The sequence below is a fragment of the Zingiber officinale genome, chromosome 8B, assembly GCF_018446385.1.
Source record: "Zingiber officinale cultivar Zhangliang chromosome 8B, Zo_v1.1, whole genome shotgun sequence".
Taxonomy (NCBI): Eukaryota; Viridiplantae; Streptophyta; class Magnoliopsida; order Zingiberales; family Zingiberaceae; genus Zingiber; species Zingiber officinale.
Genome location: NC_056001.1, coordinates 108,334,350 through 108,357,140, shown reverse-complemented (window position 1 = coordinate 108,357,140; position 22,791 = coordinate 108,334,350). Strand labels below are relative to the sequence as shown.

General features: G+C 43.7%; 3 protein-coding genes across 9 annotated transcripts; 1 reads left to right on the top strand and 2 right to left on the bottom strand.

Moving 5' to 3' along the window:
* The first annotated feature begins 3,535 nt into the window (after nt 1-3,535).
* Nucleotides 3,536-4,911, top strand: LOC122016609 (protein SOSEKI 2-like). 5 transcript variants are annotated; one of them, XM_042573971.1, is made up of 4 exons: nt 3,536-3,809; nt 3,879-3,991; nt 4,070-4,703; nt 4,771-4,911. In XM_042573971.1, exons 1-4 carry the CDS (start codon nt 3,556-3,558, stop codon nt 4,895-4,897), a joined length of 1,128 nt encoding a protein of 375 aa, XP_042429905.1. In that variant the 5' UTR covers nt 3,536-3,555; the 3' UTR covers nt 4,898-4,911. The 5 variants fall into 5 exon arrangements, with proteins under 5 accessions (XP_042429905.1, XP_042429904.1, XP_042429901.1 ...); XM_042573970.1 differs by having other exon boundaries at nt 4,067-4,703; XM_042573967.1 differs by having other exon boundaries at nt 3,536-3,991.
* LOC122016610 (50S ribosomal protein L18-like) lies at nt 4,787-6,547 on the bottom strand. 3 transcript variants are annotated; one of them, XR_006121143.1, is made up of 5 exons: nt 6,303-6,547; nt 6,141-6,229; nt 5,865-6,017; nt 5,209-5,444; nt 4,787-5,117 (listed from the first exon to the last, which is right to left on the bottom strand). XR_006121143.1 is itself a non-coding variant. In XM_042573972.1 (4 exons), the coding sequence occupies exons 1-4, from the start codon at nt 6,391-6,393 to the stop codon at nt 5,289-5,291; spliced, it is 489 nt and encodes a 162-aa protein (XP_042429906.1). In that variant the 5' UTR covers nt 6,394-6,547; the 3' UTR covers nt 5,206-5,288. The 3 variants fall into 3 exon arrangements, 2 of the variants coding, with proteins under 2 accessions (XP_042429906.1, XP_042429907.1); XM_042573972.1 differs by lacking the exon at nt 4,787-5,117 and having other exon boundaries at nt 5,206-5,444; XM_042573973.1 differs by lacking the exon at nt 4,787-5,117 and having other exon boundaries at nt 5,306-5,444; nt 5,861-6,017.
* A 139-nt stretch (nt 6,548-6,686) lies between these two features.
* LOC122014156 (E3 ubiquitin-protein ligase RING1-like) lies at nt 6,687-7,865 on the bottom strand. Its single transcript, XM_042570335.1, has one exon. The coding sequence runs from the start codon at nt 7,863-7,865 to the stop codon at nt 6,687-6,689; it is 1,179 nt and encodes a 392-aa protein (XP_042426269.1).
* Between the last annotated feature and the right edge of the window lie 14,926 nt (nt 7,866-22,791).

Here is a 22,791-nt window from a genome sequence, read left to right as displayed (position 1 = left end):
TTGAGGATGAACAAAAATGGATTCCGAAATATTAGGATTTAGGGAAATAGAAATAAAAAAAGACTCGTCTATTCTCGTACGAATTTTTTTCTTTTTAGGACACCTTTATTAAAAACAAATTCATATATTTTAAAATTTATATCTTTTAATTTTTTTTTTCTAATGAATATATTTTAAAAAATATAGAATTTTATTTTTTAAAAAAAAACTCCTCTAGAGGTAGGGTCGTGTACGCAGACCCCACCTTAACATCTCCTAGGTCGGCAATGATCAAGACCAAGTGGATCTGATTTTTTTAGAGATAAGATCACATTTTATATTTCTACATAACTAAAAGTTTATATGACATTGTAATATCTATGGAGATACCAATAAAAATAATAAAAGATATTATTGGATTCATTGTAACCTCAAGAAACCATCCAACTTGAAATGACACAGTCAAATAGCTAGGTCAGTAAATTTTGATCCGAATAAGTGCCCATCAAAAAATAGCTGTAAAATTAAATAAATGCATAAAACGAAGCCTCACTCATGCACCTCTTCAATCATTTTTCTTTTATTAATTTCAAATTGAAATAAAACTCTGAGTGTGACGATGCAACTTCCTACTTCTCAAATTGAAAGCCTACCTTAGTTTATATCCTCTTTCCATTATTACTAATTAGTTTTACTGTCAATTAACTACGTGGGGCCCGCTCAATCAATAATTAAACGACTATAAATGAGAGATTAAGTATCTCACCCCCTCACGTACGTGAGCATTATCTCATGCACATGCATGCAAGCTAGCAAGCAAGCCTCGCCCACAAGAGACGAACGAAAAAGATTCATCAACTAAAGAGATAGGCCACTCTGTCCTACATTCATTGCCCTTTTGCAGATGAATTAACCTAACTAATGATGTGTCATGTGGGAGGTGATGCGGGAGACTTGCGGGAGTCAATAATCTTGAAAGGTAACGCCCTACTTAATTTGCCTAAAGAGAATTTAATAATCCTCATATGGTAAAAGATGATTCCGAATCCCTAATGCCATCACTAATTTATTCCTAGGCTTATACAGAAGAGGTGTATGGGGAAGATATGCTCAGACACATCAAATTTTAACCTCAAGATTTTATATGACAATACCCCATGTCTTAATCATCACACTACTCCGAGAGGATGAATTTAATAATCCCATAGCTATAGTACAGTGATATATGGTGTAGCGATAAAGATGTTCAGTTATTTTTCAAGTACTCATAGTTTGATTCTCAGTTACGGTGATGTTGGGCTTCTGGACCGCTCATCACAAATGCTTCTCGATTTATCTTGATCGTCGATGGACCGGACCGATCATCCTGAGTTCGATGTTATCCAATCTGATTAATTATTTGTTTTCTAAATAGAATTTAATATCTGGTTGTTTTTCTAATTCCGTGTCCGACAAAGTGTAGATTCAGTGTCTTATTCATCTCCAACGGGGCTATCTTCCTTTGTACTCTGCTCAGCTCTTCTAGAGTCCACGCTCTGCTTGATCCCTATTGGCCTCGTTAACTCAGCTCGAGAGTTAGCCTACTTTGGCCTCTTCAAGATGAATTTTTCAAACTTAGGGCATCTCCAATTCTCCAATCGTTAAAGTTTTAAATAATTTTTTTTTAGAATTCTAATATGTCACATCAATATTATAAAAATTCATTAAAATATTCCCAATCGTTAAAGCTTTGAGTGAGTTTTTTTTTAATTCTCTCCACATGTAGTTGCATGGCTTCATGTGATCTTTCCCTCATGTTCGGCTATAGCGGGAACCCTCGAATCTAGAACCGTTTGACGTTCCAGTCCAGTTCCAACAATGAACCTCTCGGACTAAGAAAGCGGAACTGCTTGGCGTTGCATATTAGAACTCATTAAAGTCCAATTCACATCATTATGCTCGATAAAAGGAATGAGAGAAGCTCCAATAGAAAAATATTGGAAGGAAAAAATACTTCTAAGATGAATCTGTTCCCATGCTAGTCAGGAACTCTTGACGGTATTGAGCTGGATTTCAACACAAATTTACTATTCTATCCACAATTTAAAAAAAAACCTACATACAATTTTTTTTCATTTAATATTTTTATATAGTTTTCATTTGATATTTTAATTAATTATAATATTTAATTGAATTTATTTATAATTAACAATTAATAAATTAATTAATTTATAATTTTTAATTTAATATAATTTATCATTTGATTTAATATTTAATTATTTTATAAATTTAATTTAATTATAGTCATTTGTATATTTTTTTAACTTATCTCAAATATATATATTTTTAAAAAATATATATATAATTTTAATTATTACTAATTATTTATAAAGTGAAAATAATTAGCTCATCAAATAATTTATTTTAAAATTATTTAAAAATAATCAATCATGTACATTAATTATTGGCTCTACCTTCAAGAGAAAAAGTAAATTTGAAAACTCAAACCTACTCTGAATTAAAAACTCCAAACCTCACCTACACAATCATAAAAACTTTTTTAATGAGATTTTTAAATTTTACAAACCTTTAACAAATCTTGTAGTGAAGATACTCTTAGTCCTCCTTAAACTCAATGGGTCGTAGGTCCAATGAATCCTCAATAGATAATTAAAAGTCATAAATGCTACTCTACGCGGAGTGCATAGAATGATATGATTATACAAGTACTAAAATTGTGTCATGTCATACAATAGAGATACCGTGGTAGAACACTTTTTTTATCATGATATGGCATGCATGACGTCCAATTAATTATAACAAAAAGTAATTATATTTACTACAGACACATTTTACAATTCAATTTCAAATTATATAAAAAGTGATAAATTATAAAATCAATTTATATTCCACTGTCAAATTAGATTAAAGTGATTTTTTTCCAACCGGGATTTGATTCCAATAACATTATAAAACGATGTTCGCTCCGTGGGTATGGATACGTACAATGACAAAAAATACACCCTCTTTATCAGCTATTATTACTCTTCCTCTCTCACTGAAAGATTAATTTAATCGTCGGAATGGCTGAGCCAGGACCTTTCCTGACCTTCCTTCCAAAGCTCCTTTGATTTCTTTTTCTAGCCCGCCGATCCTTCTCGGTGATCAACTCCTCTTGCTATTCAACAATTTACCGAAAATTCACCCGTCGACGACGTCGGACAGCGTCAATACGCTTGTTTGATAATAAGAATATCTACTTCATAGAATTTTTCTATGAATGTTCATGGAATGAAAATTAAGCAATGTTCTACCTAAAGAAAGCATGCTACAGCAGTAGACGATCGGCTAAATTTCCGTTCAAATCATTGTTCAGAGGTCTGTCGACGACGAAGAACCAGCCCGATGTGAAAAAGTAAATCTCAGACAAGAACAATGTTACATTGCTATCGTCGAGCCAGCCCAAGTACCCCCACTCGTCGGCATAAATAGAGGAAAACAGAGGTCCATGGTACTCTTCTCTCTCTCTCCGTTTGCCCTTTCCAACATTAAAAACGCCACATCTTCTTGTGGTGAACTTGTTCAGTGTTGTTGGAGATGCAGCGCTATGAAGATGGAGGTGGAAGAGCGAGTAGGGTTCATAACTCGAGTCAGCAGCAGCGGTTGATAAGGCCGGCGAGGAGGGTTCAGGTCATCTACTACCTCAGCAGGAACGGCCAGTTGGAGCACCCCCACTACATCGAGCTGCCTTACCTCCCCAGCCGCCAGCTTCGCCTCAGGGATGTGACGGAAAGACTCACTCTTCTGCGAGGCAAAGCCATGCTTTCCCACTTCTCATGGTCCTGCAAGAGGTACGTAGTCATCGACTCGTCTCCATTTTGTTCTGTTTCTCGAGTTTCATTGGCCATGGAAAATTTAAGGGGCTACAAGAATGGGTACGTGTGGAATGACTTGACCGAGGACGACGTTATTTATCCGGCCGACGGAGTTGAGTACGTGCTCAAGGGCTCTGAGATCATCCCTGACAGTTATGGTTAGCTTTGGATCCTTCTTGAGATAAGGAGTTTCTTGATTTAGGGGGAGATTTAGCTTGAAATTTATGTGGCAGAAGGTTTCCGGCGCATTCCTACCGGCGGCAGGCGGCAGAAGCCACTCCCGGTCTCTGACAAATTTCACCTGGAATTGGAAGAGGAGGAGGAAGAAGATGAGGTATTGATGGTGGAGGAAGGGAAGAACACGAGGAACAACGGTAAATGCGCCGCGAGCGATAACGCCGGCTGCTGCTCCCGCGGCGTGTCGACGGAGGGGACGGAACGAATCGGGACTCGGATCGAGATGCCGCTCGACGACTCGTCCCCGCCGCCGTCCACGACCTCCTCGGACAAGCCCGGCGGCAGGAACACCTCCCGACGGTTCGAGGACACCGATCACTCCTCGTCCTTGCTGCTGCAGCTCATCGCCTGCGGGTCAGCAGCACTGAAACGAGGCAAGATCGCCGGCTCCGGCAGCGGGGCAAGCAAGTCCGCCCCCACCGCCGGTTCGGGCGGCGAGCAAGGGGCAGTGAGCCGGCGCGTGAGTCGGGCGACGGTGGCGGAAGTGGAGCAACTGCGGCGCGTCCCGGAAAACCCCCAGATACGCCACCACCTAGTGGACGACAAGGAGTACTTCAGCGGGAGCATCGTCGAGGGCAGCAAGTACTATCTCCAGCCCTCTCTCAAGAAATCCTCCTCCTGCCACGAAGAAAGGTTCCTCTGCAAATTAAAGATTCTTAATTTCAAACATTTATTGCCCAATTAACTGTTGAGACTGTAGATCCTGCAGCACTTACTCTGGGATTGGAGAAGGGAGGTCGGAGCTAGAGAAAGAAAATGGAGGAGGAGACGGCGCGAGAGGGAAGTGCATCCCTGGGAGGAGGAAGTCGTCTGCCAAGCAACAGTGACACAGGAAGGGGAAACAAAGCCAAAGCTTGCGTGTCCTACCTTGCGAGGTCTCCGAAAAATGATTTAATTAATGCGGTGCTGTACTTGCAGTTTGACATTTTTCTTTGGAATCTAAGCTTAGATTCTTTCTTTATGCTAAAATCTTAGCTGGATTCTGTGTTGCTATAGTATGTTGCCGGGTTCCATGTGTCTGCTACTGTGGAAGACGAATTGGGAGACCTGTGAGTATTTCCAAATTGGGCGAAAGAAGATGAATTCAGTGGAAGGGTAGGCAAAAGAATTAGCTTAAGATATGCTTCAGAGATCATACTCAAATTAAGCCACCATGTTATAATTAGTGTTTGCTGTCCCTCGAATTTATATACATGATGCAAAAGTTGGGAATTGAAGCTAACTAAACAAGAAGCCATGTAGTGAGATAGGAATCTCGAATGCTGATATTCTTTCACCCGTCTTGCAACCATTACGATCGTAAGAGGATATTTCAGATATGTTCAGATTCTTGCACGCTTCGATCAGCTCTTCGCCCACCTTCTGAGCAGCTTCCTGCAATCAAATACCAGCACGATCACAAAGCAATGCATGAATGCAATGTAGTGAGACAAGATCCACAGGAGAACAAAAATATTAACTCTATCTCTTCGAACTCATGACTTGTGTGTATGTTTATAGTATCATTCACTGGATAATGCATCCTAGATAATTGTGGTGCAAAATACAGTCTAGCTTTTGGATCGACAGTGAAAGAACAAACAACAATCTGCAACTCATCGCACGGAGTTTGAAGGAGTGAAAATTAATGAAGAGCAGAAATGTCTCACTAGAAAAGTCGCAATTCGCAAGGGAGACAGTACAAGGAGCATGCAGTAGTGAAAATTAATGAAGAGCAGAAATGTCTCGCTAAGAGAGTCACTAGACGCCATGAAACCGCAAGGGAGACAGTCCATTGGATTAATGCTTACTTACAGCACTGGTACATGGAGGATTTCCCCGAATCGATTTCTGCAACGTACTGCCGTAGAAGAGAGTTTTCTTGTTTTGATCATCGACCAGCATCGCATACAATTGTTTGTTGGAGCAGAACACAGAGAGTCTAGGCTTCCTAGCCGAACCATTGTACTTCACAACAAGGAAAAGAAGAATCCATCAGAAGTCGAATTCTTCACAAGAAGGTAAATACATTGAAAGCATGAAAAATTATCACGCAAGGTGCCGACTTGAAGTCTTTGAACCACAGGGTACCTTTCTTTGCATCCTCCGGTTTCTTATCTTGGCGCTTTCTTCCCGAGCGTTATTCCTTGCGTCGATCCGAAAAAATTGCCGGCGAGGCACTGTCCGACGAAAATTTCAACGCAAACGTACAATTCATACCGTAAAAGGCGCTTGAAATGTCGGAAAACCTACCATGGCGGATTGGGAAGGCGAGGCGATGCCCTTCGAGGAGCGTGCTCGCAGATCCTCGGGAGAGACTTGAAGGAAGCACCAGCGCAGACATCGCTCATCCAAGGGAACGGAGATGGAATTGGGGGAGAAATATATCAAGCCCTAGAGACGAAGTTGTGGAAATGGGCTGGGCTTGTCCAGAAATGGATCGATCTGTAAATACACTGACCAACAAACTCACAAATTGGCCATTACTTTGGATCACACGGATCAGAAACTCAACTTACATGATGAACTAGAACAGAACACAGCAACAAAAGTGGCTCTCAACTTGCTGAGAACCCTAAGAAAGTTGTCATTTTTATGACTTGGAAGAGTATTATACTCGTGTACATGTAGCAGACATTACTGTGGAAAAACTGAGCTTCGAGTTCGCCCATTTACAGAGAAGATGAACCTCTCACTAGCACTTGCTAAGGATCTTCCCATTTCCTTGCGGAAAGAGCTGGCATGACGGGCATGCTTTGCCCTGGTTGTGGTTCGAGCATGCGAATTTTCCTCCAAGGCTTGCTTTTTCTTGTTGTTGATGTTCCTGAGACTTCCTTCCAGCTCCGGGGAAATCGAATTGACGGAGAACGATCTCCTGATGGGCAGGAATTCATCTTCACCGATGTCGGTAGGTACTTGCAACTCGGCGCTTGGGATGGGGACTGCTACGGCTCGATTTTCAGCTTCAAGTTCTGATCTTTCACCTTCGAGTTCCTCTTCTGAGGTACCGGGACTGAGATCGATTTGCCGGCCGGCCATCTGGTCGTCGTCTGCTGATGCGACCGTATTGGGGCCGGCGAGAACCACGCCGGATTCAGGTGGGGGTAGAGAAGAGGAGGAGGGCGTAGTAGCTGCGGTAACGGAGGTTGGTGCGAAGATTGGAGCTCGGCAAAGGGGGCAATTGACGTGGGATCGTAGCCATGTATCGATACAACCGAGGTGGAAGGCGTGATCGCACTTCGGGAGGAGGCGGACGAGTTCGCCGTCGCGAAAATCCGAGAGGCACACGGAGCAGCCCGTGGCGGAGGCTCCGAGGACGCCGTCGCCGGCCTTGTAGGCCCACGCGGTGATGGACTCGATGAAGGACTCATCCAGGCCGGCGGTTCGTATGTACCAGACGTGGTGCATCACTTCTTCGCCATCACCATCGCCATCTCCGCCATCATCGTCCTCGAGCGGCGCCGCGGCGGCGACAGGGTCTTCCCGAGCGGCGGAAGAACGGCGCCGGAGGCGGATTAGGAGGAGAGTGAGAAGGATCATGATTGCGGAGACGGAGACAACGGAGGCGGCGGCGACGGAAAGGGCGGGGACGATGGATCTGGAGTGGTGGAAGCGTATGGTGGTGGATTCCTCGGAAACAGTGAGAAGAGGAGGGCAAGGAGGAGGTGGAGGAAGAGGAGGGCAAGGAGGAGGTGGAGGAGGAAGAGGAGGGCAAGGAGAAGGAGGCGGCGGGCAGTTTATCGGGAATAGTGGCCTACAGATGGCGTTGGTAGCCTTGGGGGAGAAGAGGCGGCGATTAGGCCGGCCGGAGGCCATCGTAATGGCCGTGGAAACGAGTTCTCCTCCCCCCTACATAACTTCAATGGGAACCCTTCTGCAACTTTCATTTATACTACACAAATTCTCACCGCCGGAGCCCATATTGTCTCCTCTAGTGTCGCACCACCACGTCATTAAATCCTACCACCACGTCGTTAAATCCGTATGTGAGTAGATACTTTTGGGGACGAAAAATTGAGAACGATCGAGTTGACTATGATACCAAAGAAGTGGACTGAATTGAGACAGGGAGATATAGTCAAACCAATATCAATTACAACCGTCACGCGTTGATCAAATTTACGCCACACCTGCTCGTTGGAATATATATATATTTAAATATAGGCTTAAATACCTTAAACCCCTTTATTCTCTCTCAAGTAACATTTAACCCCCCTTATTTTAAAAACTGACATTTAACATTTTTTTTTTAAAAGTCAAATGTTAAAAAAAATTAATAGACAATTGTGCCCTTCTCTTTTATGATATGATAATTTTAAAAGAAAAAATATATTAAATTGACGATTATATCCTTGGTAAAAAAAATTAACACATAAAATTGACCGGATGTGAGAAAATTTATAAAAGAGCTTTGACGAGGTAAAAAATAAAATTGACACATTAAATTGACCCGATGTGAGAAAATTTATAAAAGAACGAAAACTGAAACAAATGCATATAAATAGAAAAAGTTCATATTAGGAACTTTAGTACTATTTTACCCATATTATGTTAATTGTACCTCACAAAAGAAGGCAAATTGCTACAAGTATTTACCTTGATACGAAAAGACAAACCAAAAGTTAATGTATTGAATCTAACATCTAGAAGGTACAACCTTCACAAAAGTATAATCCATAAGCACAAATACTACTGTGCAAAATTATGAAACTTGCATGTAAAATAACTCAAAGAAACAATAGATCACATATTTTCTCCACTTTCTGGACCAGCATCCCTGACAAAATGCATTCCACTTGATGACTGTTGAGTGGACAAGAAGTACTCAACACGTGCAGACATATGTGCTTGAAGCTACAAAAATTAAAGTGTATAAACTGTGAACAGATATAATATGATGCTCATAGATCCAAAAAAACTAGATAACCAAATTGCTAAGTAAATGTGAATAAGAAACATACTCGAGAATTTTCATTAGTCCCTGTTACTTAATTGCTAGTCAAAGTTAACTTCTTTTCAAAATTATTAAAAATATATATTATAAAAAGATAAGGGTATAATTATCTTTTTATAAATTTTTTAATGTTTGGCTTTGATTAAGGGGGTTAAATGTTATTTTTTAAACATAGGGGGGCAAAACGCTACATAATTAAAAATACAGGGAGGTTAAAAGTATTTAAGCCTTAAATATAATACTCGTTCATCCTGTCCGAGAATCGAGGCAGGTGCTGGGACGTGGCACGTCTGTTAATGTACGTGGACTCCGCGTTAGAGAAATTTGTAACCATAGTAGCGTTAATGTCAAGTTAGAGAGGGGTTCCCGATGATAACCCTCCGATGTTCAAGTCAGTCTCCGATGATGTGCAAGGAAGCGGAGTAACAGTGTGACTACAGTAAAAATTAGCATGCCTCCGTTGAAGTTTGGGGCCCTTTATATAGGGCTCCGGAGGTGTGCGTGCTCACTCCTCGAGTTGTGCACGCTTCTCAAAACTTCTCCTGAAAAGGCATGTCAGGAAAGTGCCCCTGACACCATATCTTAATGACCTGAGCATATCTCTGACGTGACAGTGGAAGCTTCCGTCATACGATCCACTGCCTGACCACGTCGCCGACCATGTCGCCTGTCAGTGGCACGGGCTTCCAGAAGGATATCATAGATCCTCCTTTTGTCCGTTACTGGGTTGAGTGAGTGAGCCGTTCGGCCAACCATCAGTCGTCCGGACGTTATCGTTCGCGGGGCAAGCGGAATGACCGCTCGACCAACCACCTACTGCCCGAACTCCACTTCACTTGTAATCTGCTCGGTCGTGGCTCCGCTGGACTAGTTCCGAGGTTTGATGTAACTCCGAGTGGGGCTGGCCGCTCAGCGTGTGCCTCACCGACACACTTCTCTTAGCGTCAGAAGATCGGTATGTGGCCGAGTTATGATGATGTTGGATCGTACCTTCTCTATCCCGATCGAGCGAGTGAGTCGGCCGACCGACCGATGGTAAGGGGTGTTGACCTCCCCGACTCTGACCTTTGACCTCCACCATTGCAATGACCCTCCATTGGGTGGGCCCCTCATCATCGCATCACCGAGCTATGATGATGTTGGATCGGACCTTTTCTATCCCGGTCGGGTGAGTGGGCCGCTCGACCGGCCGATGGTACAGGGGTGTTGACCGCCCTGACTCTGACCTTTGACCTCCACCGTGGCAATGACCCTCCACTGGGTGGACCCCTCATCACCGCATCACATGCCTCCCCCTCAAGTCTAGTCGAAAGAGGTTGCAAATTTGACTGACTAGACAGAAGAAGTCTTGAGACTAATTGGTCGATCGACCATGATGCTAGGTGGACTCCGGTCGGTCTGCCGAAGAGTGTCGGTCGACCCTAGGACCGATCCTTGAAGCTGATTGGCGATTCACGTGTCTGTACTTGAGTTTTCTCCTTCGGTGTCTTCAAACGTGTGTGGTCAATGCTGACATCACCAAAATCTCTTGGGAATTAATGCAAATTACCCCCATTAAGGCCCAGCACGTGCCCACGCCGGTTAACGATGTTCATAAATGTGGACCAATGGGAAACGCCACGTGTCACCGCCACAGGATCAAAGCGACAAGCTCCGATGTGACGTCTGGCGGTTCGCATTCCACGGCCGAATTTGTATCTCGGGCTCCACACCCTAGATCCGACAGCTCCACTCGGTCGAGCCAGGGGTTTATAACCTCGCGCAGCCACCGTCATCCACTTTCGCGTTGTGTTTGAGCGCTGCCGGCGACTTCCTGTGCGATCAGTGCTCTGGCGGCTTATTCTTCCTTGACAACCTTTTCCCTCCTTCCGTAAGCTCTCCTGAATCTTTTCGCTTTCAACCTTTCGTAGTTTCTTTAGCTCTCCACAGTTTTCAGTGCCTATTTTGGGTTTTCCGTCCCCATTTCTTCCCGTCAAACTCCTTGTTTTCGCGTTTTCCGGCAATGGCAAGCTCTTCACAACCGTCAGACCCCGCTCCCGGGCTTTGGTACACTACCATGGAGCCACGGTTAGACATAGGCGATGCTAAGAGCCTCAAAAACGCCTTCGAGCTCCCCTCTGACCACAAAATCATTCTAGCTTCCGTCCGATCAGCCCAATGACCCGCCGATCGGCACCATATGCCTATTCCGAGACCAGTTTGTGGTCGGTCTTCGATGCCCTATCCACCCCTTCATCATCGAAGTTTGCAATTACTTCCGTGTTCCCCTTCCGCAACTCATACCAAATTCTTTTCGCTTGCTGTGCGGTGTCGTCATGCTGTTTCGATTGCACGACATTCCTTTGACCCCTCAAGCCTTCCATGACTTTTACTATCCCAAGCAGTCCGAACTGGGAACCTTCCTCTTTTAGTCTCGGGTCGACCTAATATTTTTTGACAAAATGTCAACCTCCAACAAACACTGGAAGGAAATACTTCTTCTTTTATGTGACTCTCCGAACGACCTAGCTTTCGGACGCGCTGGCAGGTTGACCTACCACCTCAACATGACCTGAAGAAGTATAAGAGCCGAGCGGACTACCTGCACGCAGTGTCCCTGATGGCTGGTCAAATATATGACAACCATAAGTTGTTGCTGGAAGGTGTTATGTACATCTTCGGTCTGAGCTCGATCCGTACCAAGCTCCCGAACGGCTTAGGTACGCTATTATTTGATCATTTCTTTTGAGTCTAACTAATTTCTTTTATGTCTCTTGCAGGCGAAGTCATGATGGGAGTGTTAGAGTATATACTAAAAGCCTAGCTTTTGGTATAAATCATTTATCTAGAAATAAGAATCACATTGGTCAAATGTGTACATTTATGATAAATGAATTTGTTCAATTAATTTATATTGTAGATAACATGGTGTGTGGTGTCACACACAGAGGATCATGTTATCAGTACCTTATAAATTATAAACAGTAGCTCACGACCATAATGGAAAGGAACAAACCATTGGAAGGTCGTAGTGTAATTAGGTATTAGTTTATCTTAACTATATAATTACACTAGTACACTTAGAGTGTATTGAGTAGGACCATTAGAGGTCGTTTCTTTTATACTGACTTTATAAAGAAACAAAGACCTCAGTTATTATGGAAGTGTGTGCTCTTAATCCTAATATAATAACAAGCACATATATTTGATATTTATTTCTTTAATTTATCAATGGGTGAGATTTAGTTCGATAAATCAATAAACCCGATAAGTTGGGACATGGTATCACTTATAGTGTGTGTTGTTGATTATAGAAGGAAACTGTGTCCTAGAGATACTAGGTTGATAATGTCCTCAAGAGGAGCTCATAAGGATTGTCATGTTAAACCCTGCAGGTGGACTTAGTCCGACATGATAATAAGGTTGAGTGGTACTACTCTTGGACTTAGATATTAATTAAATGAGTTGTCAGTAACTCACTTAATTAGTGGACATTCGATATCTTAAACACAGGGAGACTAACACGCTCATAATAAGAAGGAGCCCAAAATGTAATTTGGGATTGATGCGGTAGTTCAATAATAGTTCTTTAGTGGAATGAATTATTATTGATGAAATTAAGTTGTGTGTTCGGGGCGAACACGGGATGCTTAATTTCATTGGGAGACCAAAACCAATTCCTCCTCTCGGTCCCTATCGTAGCCTCTAGTATATAGAGATTTATACCCACCGCATACCCACCTTCTTACCCATCCAATGGGGCCGGCCAAGCTAGCTTGGAACCCAAGCTAGGGCCGGCCAAGTCCAAGTGGATGAGCATGTAGGTGGCCGGCCAAAGCATGGGTCCCAAGCTTAGGTGGAGCTTGCCACTAGAATATTAAAAAGGATTTTTATTAAAATTATTTCTTATGTGGATATCATGATTTTAAAAGAGAGTTTAAAAATTTAAAATTTCCTTTTATAGTTTTCTACAAAAGATTAAGAGAAGAGATTAATCTCTTTCCTTATTTGTAGTTTAAAAGGATGATTTTAATTTTTGGTAAAAACTTTCCTTATTTGTAAATCATCTACATGTTTAAAAGAGAGTTTAAAATTTGAAATCTTTCCTTATTTGTTGATTAAAGGAGGATTTTAAATTTAAGAAAACTTTCCTTTTAACCATGTTCATGATTTAAAAGAAAAGTTTAAAAATTAATAATTCTCTTTTATTAGTTTCTACAAAAGATTGAGAAAAGATTTGATATCTTTCCTTATTTGTAGATTAAAAGAGATTTTAATTTTTAGAGATAACTTTCTTTTTATCCACATGTTTAAAAGAAAGATTTTAATTTATTAAATTTCCTTTTTATAAACCAATCATGAAGGGATTAAATTATTGGAGAAATTTTATAAATTTCTGGAGACAAATTAGGAAGTTTTAATTAATTAAAACTCTCCTTGTTTGTAGCTTTGGTGTGGCCGGCCATGTAAATTGAGAAAAGGAAAATTATTTTTAATTAAATAAAATTTTCCTTTTCATGGCAAAAGAATTAAGGAAGTTTTTAATTAAATTTCCTTATTTGCCAAGACCAAGGATTATAAAAGAGGGGGTAGAGAAGGCTTCATGGTGAACAATCTCTATTATTTCTCTCCCTCTTTTCCTTGGTGTTGTGGCCGGCCAACCTCTCTTCCTCTCTTTCTCTTGGTGGTGGCTGAACCTTCTCTATTTGCTTAGAGCTCTTGTGGTGGCCGGATACTACTTGGAGAAGAAGAAGAAGAAGGAGAGAAAGCTTGTATCCCTTGGAGCTTGGTTGGTGGAAAAAAGATCTTCATCTTTTGGAAGCTTTGTGCTTGGCCGAAACTTGAAGAAAGGAGAAGAAGGTGCTTTGGTGGATTCTCATCTCGGAAGATCGTTGCCCACACAACGTCCGAGGTTAGAAGAGGAATACGGTAGAAGATCAAGAGGTCTTTCTAAAAGATATAACTAGTATTTTTTCTTTCCGCATCATACTAGTTATTTTTGGAAATAATACCAAATACAAGAGGCTTACGATTCTAGTATTTCGAATATGTTTTTCGAAGTTGTGTTCTTTTGTTTTATTTTTCCTTGTGATTTGATTGTTCTTTTCGGTTAACCTAAAGTTATTTTAGGAAATTAAATATTAGATTTCTATAAAAGGTTTTGTCTAGTCGGTGTGGTTGCTCCCATATTCAAGAAGGCCATGTGCCTCGCCACGTCAGTACTGGGAACAAATTATGGAAATTAATATTTAATGGAATTAATAACTTAAGGTGATTTGGGTCGAACGTGTTAAGTTCTGCAGGAGATCCAAGTCAAAACCTAAAAGAACAAATAGATTAAGTTTTTGATCAAACGTGTTAAGTTCCGCAGGCAATCCAAAATTTAATTTAAAAGAACACATGGTAGCTAGGAAAAGGTTCAGACCTTTGTACAAAATTTTTGTACAGTGGAACCTCTAGGCTTTCCGAGTAGCAACCAACAGGGAGCGAGGGTAGTCGGCCTCACAAAGCTTATGGATGCCAAGGTTGAGGCGGCCGCTGCAAAGGAATTGGCGAGCCGAGGTCTGACGTCGGTTGACTCCCATGAAGGCACACTTGCTGAGATCAAGGAGACGCCCATTGTGGGCGAGGGCGCTGTCAACCGGGCACCTAGTATCGAAGCTGCGGGAGAACTACTCCCCACCCCTGATTCGCAGCCTGTTGCTCGGACTGAGGGCTCCGAGTCTTCTGGCGATGGCGAGCCCCTCATTAGGCGCAAGAGGCGCCGAGTGGACCAGCCCTCCCGCTCCGCCACCTTGGCTGTGAGGGCCGCCGAGCGAGAAGGCACTGGCTCTCCTACAGCAATCCCGGCAACGGCGAAGGCCACTTCCTCTGATCGGACGCTGTCCTTGGCCGAGCTACCGCCAGAGACCTTTGCTCACAACCGGTCGCCTTTGTGCCCCCGACCCGACGGAGGGTTTTACACTCCGGTATCCGCCCTGCGTCCATGGCCCCATCCTCCGGTCCGGTGGCCTCTTCCCAGTCGGCCCCGAGCGGGCGGCGATCCGTGACAGCGATTCTCCACCTACCAACGGAGGATTACATTGAGCCGAACACCCAGCCTCGCTCTCACGAGCACAGAATCCTCATTCGCGGGTCGCTCGTCGACATTTGGGAGGAAGCCAGGGCGTGAGCCACGACGATGCCCCCCGAGGCCCTTGGCAACAGTTACCTACAAATGTCCACCGGGGTATGTATTTTATTATCCATCCATGATACCTCCGATCGGCGTTAACATTTTTTCCGTTCGCTTATAGTATTGGGTGGAAAGCGTAGCCATATGCCAATGACTCGCTTTTGTAGAGGACGAGCTGAAGAAGCTCAAAATCTCGAGTGGCGCGTCCTCCTCCCAAGGGTCGCCTATTACTGAGGTCGCCAAACTGAAGGCCAACCTAGAGAAGGCCAACAAGCTTCTCGAGGCTGAGCGGTAGAAGACGACCGACCAGGAAGTTATGCTGGGTCGGCTCAACACACAGGTTAGCACTTTCGATCAGAAAATCAAGTCGGCCACGGCGAGGAAGAACCGAGCCATCGCCGATCTGGAGCTAAAAAATAAGGAGGCTCGGAATCTCGCTCAGAAGATCGAAGAAGCTGAAGACTTTCTGATCGCCGAGCGGATCTGTCGCTCGACTGAAGAGGCTTCTCTTCAGGGGAAGCTCAAAGCTGCTAAGGATGCTTTGGAGGCCTCTCGCTCGAGCCTAGGGATATATCAAGAAGGCGAACCGGGCAGGCTTAAAACGCTGAAGTAGGCTTACCTCCATTCGGACAAATTCACTGATAAGGTCGTCCAGCGAATCGTCCGAATCTTCGAATTAGCTATTGATGGGGCGCTTCAGCAAGTTAAGGCGGATGACCATCTTACCACCGTGCTGACGGACAGCGTCATCAATCACAGCAAGTTGAACGACTAACTGCCTGATGACGTTTTTGATTACCTAGAGTGAGGTTGAGTGTCCGTCTGTAAAAGATTTTCTTTTTGAATGTAAGCATACCCGTTCGGCGGTGCACCAACTTTTTTGTAATAAATGTTCGCTTGTTTGGCGGAACTTTCTTTTTTATAATTCTCCTTGTATGACTCTTTAACCTTTTGCGCGTGTCACCCCGAACGGACATCATCTTCGAGGGCGCTTGCCTGAACGACGTTTCTGTAGCTAGCCACTCGGCCATACGAGTGCCATTGAAAGAACTGAGGAAGGTTCATACCTTCTCCCTGGTCTGACGTCGCCGCTAGCCCATCAATGAAGACCCGTGTTCAGCGTCGCTGCTTGATGATTTAACGAAGTCGTGGATTTAAGGTCGCTGCTCAACCATCGATGGAGATATGGGTTTAACGTCGCTGCTCGACGATTTGACGAAGTCGTGGGTTTAATGTCGCCTCTCGACCGTTGATGGAGACATGAGTTTAACGCCGTCGCTCGATGATTTGACGAAGTCGTGGATTTAAGGTCCTCGCTCAACCGTCGATAAGGACATGAGTTTTGTTGGATCGCGGTGGCAGGCTAGAAGGGGGGGGGGGTTGAATAGCCTGTAAATAAAAATAAACCCTTCTCGAACTTTTAAACTAGCACTTGCATAAAATCGAAAAGCAATAACTTAAAGCAGAAAGACGAGGCTTACAAGATTTGACTTGGTTACAATCGGGGAGGTTGTTAATCCAAAGAAAATGATTGCACAAAAAAACTCCTTCGGGCGGAGAAGCCTCGTACAACGATGAAGCACAGAAAACAGAAGTTATTCTAGAAATGGAGCGTACAAGTGTTGGATTACATAGTTTCTGAGTTGCTTAAAAGCTTCTGGACGAAGGCTATATTTACAGCCTTGGTCTGGGCGCCCCGAATGGTTTCGGGCGCCCTGGGGGGATAAACTCTATCCCCTAACGTTCAGATTGAGTTAAAACTCGATCTGGTCAAAAGTCAACTCCGGGTGCCCCGACGAGAAAGTTAACCCCATTGACTTTTTTCAACTCGAGTCTTCTGCTCCGGTTCCATTCGCCTTAGACCGAGTCTTTCGCTCGCTTGGGTGATCTCTGCCATCCGGAATAGGGCTCACCCGAACCCAACTCCCGGTCTTTTCGAGCAGGCTTCCGCTCCAGCTTCTCGTCCCTCGGAATCGCCACGTGCTTCCTTCTCGTCCGCCGGTGTACTCTTCCGCAGCGCCTCGTCCCTCTGACGCACTGCGTGCCGTCCTTCTCGCTAGCTGCATCTTCCGCTCGACTACCTGTGCTCCTAAGCTCCTGCACACTTAGACACAAGGTTAGAAAAACACAGGATCTAACTTAACTTGCTGATCACACCAAAACAACCTTGGGGTTCCAACAATCTCCCCCTTTTTGATGTGAACAACCCAAGTTAAGCTTGGGTAAAATAGACATAAAAATAAACTAACTAATTTTACAATAAGTTACAAAAAGATAAAAAAAAAAATTGTCTACCTCCCCCTAGACTTATACTTTTTTTTCTCCCCCTTTGATCACATAAAAAATGGGGTTCCAAAAACAAATATAAGGGTTATAACTTAGAAGGATTTGAAAATGATTTTCTAGAAAACATTTCTAAGTAAAAAATTGCTAAGTTAAAATTTTAGTAAAAACAGTTTCTAAGTGAAACTTTAAGAAAATTTTCTAAGTAAGGTTTTTTAAAAAAATTTCTGACTTAGGCAACTTTAAAAAATTTTGAAATTTTTTTCTATTTTAAAATTTCTAGGCAACTTAGGCAAAACTGATTGAAAAAGAAGAATTTACGTAAAAAAAAATTTCTAGGTAAAAATTATTTATATATATATATATATTTTAAAATATTTGAATAACTTTTTAAAACATTATTTAGTTTAATTTTAATGTTTACTATAAAGTTAATTAAACATTTAATTTCAAAATTTTGGCTTCCAGGTCGTGGCGAGACACTAGGTCTTCTTGGTTATTGGAGCAACAACCACTTCCTTAGACAAAGCCTTATAAAGAATTTCACTATTTAATTTTTCTCGCTGAAAGCGCTAATTTCGATTAAAATTTAGACTAAGCAAGATTTAGGAACCCAATATATGTTCCAGCCTACAGGATTAACCAAAAAATTTTTAGGGATATATTTTCTTGAAATATTCCTAATTTGTCTCTGGTGATATCTATAATACCAATTTAAATTTTTAAACTTTCTAAAATTTGTATTAGATAGACATGCATGATTTTTCAAGTTATCTACTTGAATTTTTCTGATTTCAATTTCTCATTTTTAATTTAACTTTATCTAATTCTTCTAAAGGGCAAGATTTAGCTAATATTATTTTTAAATTCTTAATTTTTCTCTCTAACTTGCAGTAGTCTTTAGTTAGCAACTTAACAAACTTAAAAAGTTTATCGGGAGGAAGAGATCGTACCTCACTTACCTTGTCGATCTCGTTATCCGTGTCTCCCCCTGAACTGCTGCTTTCTTCCGACGTAGCTCCCCCTTCATCGATGCTCTCGATGCTCATCTCGGAAGAGCTTGAATCGCAATCGTCGTCTTGATGACTCATCATTAATGCGAGTCCGGAGAATGCCTCGACTTCCGATTCGGACGACGTATCGTCTCACGTCGCCTTTAGGACCTTGCGCTTTTGGACAGACTTTTTACCTTTATCCTTGTCCTTGTTCCTCAGCTTGGGGTAGTTGTCCTTGACGTGCCCTTTTTCGTCGCAATGGTAGCAGCGGATGGTCCTTTTCTTTCTGCCCTGCGAATGGTTAGTAGTTCTAGATTTACAAAGATTTTTAAACCGTCTTACCATCATTACCATTTCCTCGTCGTCGAGAGAAGATTCCGACTCATGTTCGTCTCTCGATGCTTTGAGGGTGACATTGTTCTTGGGCTCCTTCGTACCTGCACATCTTGATTCATGCACTTCAAATGTCGAAAAAAATTCTTCTAGTGTAATTTTTTCTAAATCTTTCGAAATGTAAAAAGCATATACTAGTGATGTCCATTTTGAATTTCTCGGAAAAGAATTTAAAACGTACCTTAGCGAATCTCGGTTACTTACCTTTTCTCCGAGATTTGACAGTCCCGTGATGATCTCTTTGAATCTCGAGTGCAGATGCACAATTGTCTTGTCTTCCCCAAGTCGCAAGCTGGTGAGCTGATTGCGAAGTAGATCCCGTTTAGCGAGCTTGGCTTCGGACGTTCCTTCGTGCAGCTTAAGGAACTTCTCCCAAAGTTCCTTTGCCGAGTCGTAGTTCCCGATCTGGTTGACTTCTTGTGACGGAAGAACGCTTAGCAGATGGTATTCTGCTTTGCCGTTTGCCACATAGTCGGTCTGTTTCTTTTTCGTCCATTGATTTTTTCCTTTGCCCTCTGGAGCTACATAGCCAAATTCCATTATTAAAATTAATTCAAAATTAGTTGTAAAGAATACCTGCATTCGCTTTTTCCAGGTAGCGAAATATCCTTCGAATTTCGGCGAGTAGATGCTTGGTTCGGCCATTATCTTTGCTTCGATTGGCGGTTAGTCCTCCTGAAGTGCCTCGGCTCTGATACCACTTGTTGGATCACGATGGTCGGTTAGAAGGGGGGGGTTGAATAGTCTGTAAATAAAAAATAAACTCTTCTCGAACTCTTACACTAACACTTGCATAAAATCGAAAAGCAATAACTTAAAGAAGAAAGACGAGGCTCACAAGATTTGACTTGGTTACAACAGGGGAGGTTGTTAATCCAAGGAAAATGATCGTACAAAAAAACTCCTTCGGGCGGAGAAGCCTCGTACAATGATGAAGCACAGAAAACAGAAGCTATTCTAGAAATATAGCCTACAAGTGTTGGATTACACAGTTTCTGAGTTGTTTAAAAGCTTCTGGACCAAGGCTATATTTATAGCCTTGGTCGGGACGTCTCGAAGGATTCCGGGCGCCCCAGGGGGATAAACTTTATTCCCCAACTTTCAGATCGAGTGTAAACTCGATCTGGTTAAAAGTCAACTCCAGGCGGCCAGGTACGCTCCAGGCGCCTCGTACGGGAAAGTCAACCCCGTTGACTTTTTCAGCCCGAGTCTTCTGCTCCGGTTCCGTTCGCCTCAGATCGAGTCTTTCGCTCGCTTGGGTGATCTCTACCATCCGGAATAGAACTCACCCGAACTCAACTTCCAGTTTCTCGAGCAGGCTTCCGCTCCGGTTTATCGTTCCTCGGAATCGCCGCGTGGTTCCTTCTCATCCGCCAGCGTACTCATCCGCAGTCTTCGTCCCTCAGTCGCCATCCGTGCCGACCTTCTCGCTAGCTGCGTCTCTTGCTCCTCGAGCAGTCTTCTGCTCCAGCTTCTCGTCCCTCGGAACCACTGCACGCTTCCTTCTCTTCCGCCGGTGTACTCTTCCGCAGTGCCTCGTCCCTCGAACGCACCACGTGTCGTCCTTCTCACTAGCTAAGTCTTCCGCTCGACTACTTATGCTCATAAGCTCCTACACACTTAGACACAAGGTTAGAAAAACACAGGACCTAACTTAACTTGTTGATCACATCAAACAACCTTGGGGTTCCAACAAGTTTAACATCGCCACTCGACAATTTGATGAAGTCGTGGGTTTAAGGTCGCCGCTCGACCGTCGATGGAGACATGGGTTTAACGTCGCCACTCGACGATTTGACGAAGTCATGAGTTTAAGGTCGCCGCTCGGCCGTGGATGGAGACATGGATTTAACGTCGCCGCTCGACCATTTGATGAAGTCATGAGTTTAAGGTTGCCACTCGACCGTCGATGGAGACACGCGTTTAACATTGCCGCTCGACGATTTTCCATGCCGCTCGGCACAGAGCTTTAAAACCCTTTATTGTTTATTTTGCCCTGTATGCAAAAAGTACAGGGATGCAAACACATTAACTATTACCAGACACACCTCTCACCCGCCTCGGTAAGATTGGAGATGGTTCACGTTCCACGGCCGATCTAGTCGTCGTCCGTCCTCATCCTCCAAGTAGTAGGCGCCTGACCAGTGCTTCTCCATGACCTTGAAGGGTCTGACCCACGAGGTCTCCAGCTTGGTGATGTCGCCGACTGGCTTTACTGTCTTCCATACCAGGTCGTCGATCTGGAACGACTTTGGGATCACCCTTTGATTATAGCTTTGCTTCATCCTCTGTCGGTATGTCATCAGCCGGTCGACGACTTTTACGCATCTTCGTCCACTAAGTCTAGCTCCAGAAGCCTCCGCTCGGCGTTGTCCTCGCAATAGTGTTGTATCTAATCGGATTCAACTCTGACCTCGACGGGGACGACCGCTTCGCCGCCATACACCAGGTGAAAAGGAGTCGCTCCGGTTCCTTCTTTGGGAGTAATGTGGATCGCCCATAGCTCGCTGGGTAGCTCATCCACCAACTTCCACCAACGTGATCGAGCCGAGCACGTAGGATTCAAAGAATTTCGCGGTTGACGACCTCTGCCTGCCCGTTGCTCTGAGGGTAGGCCAATGAAGTGAATGCTTGCTGAATACCATATCCTCTGCACCATTCTTTGAGTTTCTGATCGGTAAATTGTCTTCCATTATCTGAGACGAGCTGGCATGGGATGTCGAACCGGCAGATGATGTGCTGCCAGATGAACTTCATGACCATCTGCTCGGTTATTCTTGCCAGCGGCTCAGTTTCAACCCATTTGGAGAAATAATCCACCGCGACGAGCAAAAACTTTCGCTGACCTGTGACCATGGGGAATGAGCCAACGATGTTCATGCCCCACTGGTCGAACGGGCAAGAGACTATTGACGCCTTCATCTCCTCGGTCGGTCGGTGCGAGAGGTTATGATATTTCAGGCAGGACAGACAAGTAGCCACCGTCCGAGCGACACCCTCTTAGAGGGTCAGCCAAAAGTATCCTGTCAGTAGAATTTTTTTGCCAATGAGTGACCTCCCATGTGTCCTCCGCAGGATCCTTAATCTACCTCCCGTAGTATGTAGTCGGTGTCCTCTGATCCGACGCATTTAAGTAGAGGCTTAGAGAAGACCTTCTTGTAGAGCTGATCCCCAATCAAGGTGAACCGACCAGCCCTTTTCCTCAACAGGCGAGCCTCCTCTCGATCGGACGGTGTGGCTCCCGACCGTAAAAACTCCATCACTACCGACCTCCAGTCATTTGGGAAAGTAAACCCCTCCATCCGATCAATATGAGCCATAAGGGATACCTGCTTGATCAGTTGTGCTATGACGATAGGCGATAACGAGCTGATTAATTTAGCTAGCTCATCAGCGGCTTGATTCTCCGACCGAGGGATCTTTTGTATGACGACTTCCCGAATGTTGACCTTTAGTTTTTCGAAGGCTTTGACGTAGAGCTTAAGTCGCATGTTGCTTATCTCGAATGTCTCAGTCAGCTGCTAAGCGACCTTTAGAGTTTAAGTGGATGAGGACCCTGATGGCTCCGATGTGTCGGGCGGCTTGTAGGCCGGCTATAAGCGCCTCGTATTCAGCTTCATTATTTGTTGTCCTGTAGTCCAGCCGAATGGACAGTTGCATTCGCTCCTCTCGGGGGGAGATGAGCGATATGGCGACCCTGCTCCCCTGCCAAGTAGATGAACCATCTACATATATCCTCCAAACGACTTTTGGCTTAGGATTTTGTACCTCAATAACGAAATCTGCCAAGCACTGTGCTTTGATGACCGTTCGGGGATGATACTAGATGTCAAACTTGCTGAGCTCCGTTGCCCATTTGATTAGCCGTCCAGACACTTCTAGATTGAGGAGGACCCACCCCAAGCGACTATTGGTCATTACGATGATGGAGTGGGTGAGGAAGTACGGGCGTAGCCTCCGAGC

Bases quoted from the DNA above. Each gene is read 5' to 3' on its own strand.
- LOC122014156 (XM_042570335.1), bottom strand. From the start codon at position 7,865: ATGGCCTCCGGCCGGCCTAATCGCCGCCTCTTCTCCCCCAAGGCTACC.
- LOC122016609 (XM_042573966.1), top strand. From the start codon at position 3,556: ATGCAGCGCTATGAAGATGGAGGTGGAAGAGCGAGTAGGGTTCATAAC. The intron at 3,992-4,066 runs GTTAGCTTTGGA...TTTATGTGGCAG, and splicing joins GATCATCCCTGACAGTTATG to AAGGTTTCCGGCGCATTCCT. The intron at 4,704-4,770 runs GTTCCTCTGCAA...TTGAGACTGTAG, and splicing joins TCCTCCTGCCACGAAGAAAG to ATCCTGCAGCACTTACTCTG.
- LOC122016610 (XM_042573972.1), bottom strand. From the start codon at position 6,393: ATGTCTGCGCTGGTGCTTCCTTCAAGTCTCTCCCGAGGATCTGCGAGC. The intron at 6,018-6,140 runs GTACCCTGTGGT...CTTGTTGTGAAG, and splicing joins ACCGGAGGATGCAAAGAAAG to TACAATGGTTCGGCTAGGAA. The intron at 5,445-5,864 runs GTAAGTAAGCAT...ATTTGATTGCAG, and splicing joins ATCCTCCATGTACCAGTGCT to GAAGCTGCTCAGAAGGTGGG.